General features: G+C 46.4%; 1 protein-coding gene across 1 annotated transcript; it reads left to right on the top strand.

Annotated features, from left to right (window-relative positions):
- The first annotated feature begins 1,763 nt into the window (after window positions 1-1,763).
- LOC106811793 lies at window positions 1,764-2,520 on the top strand. Its single transcript, XM_014815513.1, has 2 exons — window positions 1,764-1,989; window positions 2,238-2,520. Exons 1-2 carry the CDS (start codon window positions 1,788-1,790, stop codon window positions 2,339-2,341), a joined length of 306 nt encoding a protein of 101 aa, XP_014670999.1. The 5' UTR covers window positions 1,764-1,787; the 3' UTR covers window positions 2,342-2,520.
- The last annotated feature ends 213 nt before the right edge of the window (window positions 2,521-2,733 follow it).

Below are 2,733 nucleotides of genomic sequence, written 5' to 3'. Positions count from 1 at the left end.
ACTACATTAAAGTAGCGCAACAATAGAGCATTCGCAGCCACGCGGATAGTTGCTGTGTGGGCGGGTGGCAGACGACATTAAAGTGGCGCAACAATAGAGCATTCGCAGCCACGCGGATAGTTGCTGTGTGGGCGGGTGGCAGACGACATTAAAGTGGCGCAACAATAGAGCATTCGCAGCCACGCGGATAGTTGCTGTGTGAGAGGGTGGCAGACGACATTAAAGTAGCGCAACAATAGAGCATTCGTAGTCACGCGGATAGTTGCTGTGTGGGAGGGTGGCAGACGACATTAAAGTGGCGCAACAATAGAACATTCGTAGCCACGCGGGTAGTTGCTGTGTGGGAGGGTGGCAGACGACATTAAAGTGGCGCAACAATAGAACATTCGTAGCCACGCGGGTAGTTGCTGTGTGGGAGGGTGGCAGACGACATTAAAGTGGCGCAACAATAGAGCATTCGTAGCCACGCTGATAGTTGCTGTGTGGGAGGGTGGCAGCCGACATTAAAGTAGCGCAACAATAGAGCATTCGCAGTCACGCGGGTAGTTGCTGTGTGGGAGGGTGGCAGACGACATTAAAGTAGCGCAACAATAGAGCATTCGTAGCCACGCGGATAGTTGCTGTGTGGGAGGGTGGCAGACGACATTAAAGTGGCGCAACAATAGAGCATTCGTAGCCACGCGGGTAGTTGTCGGGTGGATATGGAAGCCGACATTAGCATTACAGAAGCTCATGTCGCTCGCTGCGTCCCCACCGACTGACCGTCTAACACACCGCCTTCGCCGAACACGCGCCGCGTACACGAGCCGATTCCCCGCCACGTCTATAGCATGTATAGCCACAGACGCCGATTCTCAGCAGACGTTTGTTCGTCACAGTGAGATCGTCTGCCGTCTCGAAACGCGCTGCAGACGCCATTGAGCCTCCCCTCGCCAGATCAGTAGCATAGACTGCCACCGCTGTAACTCGCAACGAGTAATCGCTCGGTGTGACACGACGGCCGGCGCGAGAGAAGGAACCAGTCTAGAGCTGGCCGATCGTCGACAGCAGAACTCGCGAGACTACGAAGCGGTTCTTTCGTGTTTTGTTCAGAGCTAAGAGGCCACTAACGAAATAAAAAAAATCACAACCTCCACTCGTAGAAAACCCGCCTCTCTGCCTACGCGAAACCACTTCACAGTGGAAGCTCTCAAGATAGAAAAAGTGTTGAGAACATTTGATAACGGCGTATTTCAAATGCAGCAGCAACAACCACCGAAAAAACACACACACACACACACGCAAGACGTCATTCCATTTGCAATATACTCGCTAAGAAAAGCTGCGATGTAAACCGCCTCTACGGTTTACTGAATTTAATGAATCGTAACAAGACGATTCGCTTTCTAACCCAAAATCAGCACAGCACATTTCTCACATCTTTTAGGTAATCAAAAAACTACACATCATATCTATTCAGATGAACGAGCCGGACTTGATAGCAGCGACAGAAGTCCCGACGTCTTACGCTATCACGCTGGCCACACGCACACGGGGGATTAGACACTAAAGTTCACTTCTCCTCCTCTCGAACGAACGAGCGAAAATATTCAAATTCCTTCTCCATGTTTGGACAAACGCGCGCACGTCAGATGCACGACCGCGTTAGATGGCATCGCGAATAACATAGTTAAGATAGAAACCTGCCACGCGCGATAAAATACACGTGATCATGTCACGCGCGCTCAAACGTACACACCCACGCACTTACGAACANTATGAAGAAAATTCAGAAACGTTTAACGGTAATGAGACTACAGTTGAATGACAACCAAAATGGTGAAATCAGCAAGGCGGTCGACATTATCAACAGACGGCATCGCAATGAACTGGATAAACTATACCAGGAAGCTGAACTTAGTGCAGGAAAGCTTGTTGCGGACTCTCTGCGCAAGACATGGACAGCTGACTCTGACCGGAAAGAATTTCTTGTAGATCAAGCAAAAAACAGTAAGCATAACTTTGTCATACATATCTGCACTTTTATTTACTAAAAACTATGTAATATTGCCATTTGACAATAAACTAACTGTTTCAAGAGTGTTTTATTATCAGTTTATAATGGCACGGTATGCTGTGGTTTCAAACGCATCACTCAGTTGAACTTAAAAGTATTTTTCAGTTTCAGCTCTTGTCATTTTAAGCAATGACATTCAACTATACACATGGATTTTTTACTTTTATATTTTATATTTTAGTTACTGGCAAGAAGACTAACACGTGGAGTGCTACAACCTATCGCATGGGTGAGTTTTTATATGAACCAACACTTAAAACAATGACAGTGCCTCACTTCCAATGATCATAATAGAGTGCCAGACCTCGGCGCTTATTTTTAGATCTAGTTATCCTGCCGGGCAACAAAGAGCAATTTTTACTTGTCCGAAATTAGATTTTACTTGTCCGAAATTAGATGTTACTTGTCCAAAATTCAATTTCAATCTATGGGTTTTTTGGCTCTGCACGACATTTTTGGCTCGGTGCATATCGATTTACAGTATATACATAGCAAATCTTAATGAGATTCACACAACGTTTATGTTTGCGTGATGGAACACTCGTGTGTCATTCGGTTGCAGCTTTTCCACAATCCACGGAAAGAGTTTTGCTATCGCTCTTTCTGTGATACCAGCAGTGCGTGCCCACCCCTACATATTCAATAACATGCCCCACAAGACTGAAAATTGCGTGCAC

Source organism: Priapulus caudatus, unplaced genomic scaffold (assembly GCF_000485595.1).
Source record: "Priapulus caudatus unplaced genomic scaffold, Priapulus_caudatus-5.0.1 Scaffold575, whole genome shotgun sequence".
NCBI lineage: Eukaryota > Metazoa > Priapulida > Priapulimorpha > Priapulimorphida > Priapulidae > Priapulus > Priapulus caudatus.
This window is presented reverse-complemented; position numbering and strand designations above follow the sequence as displayed.

Excerpts from the sequence above, each read along its gene's own strand:
- LOC106811793 (XM_014815513.1), top strand. The coding sequence starts at position 1,788 with ATGAGACTACAGTTGAATGACAACCAAAATGGTGAAATCAGCAAGGCG. Across the intron at positions 1,990-2,237 it reads TGTAGATCAAGCAAAAAACA|TTACTGGCAAGAAGACTAAC; the intron begins GTAAGCATAACT and ends TTTATATTTTAG.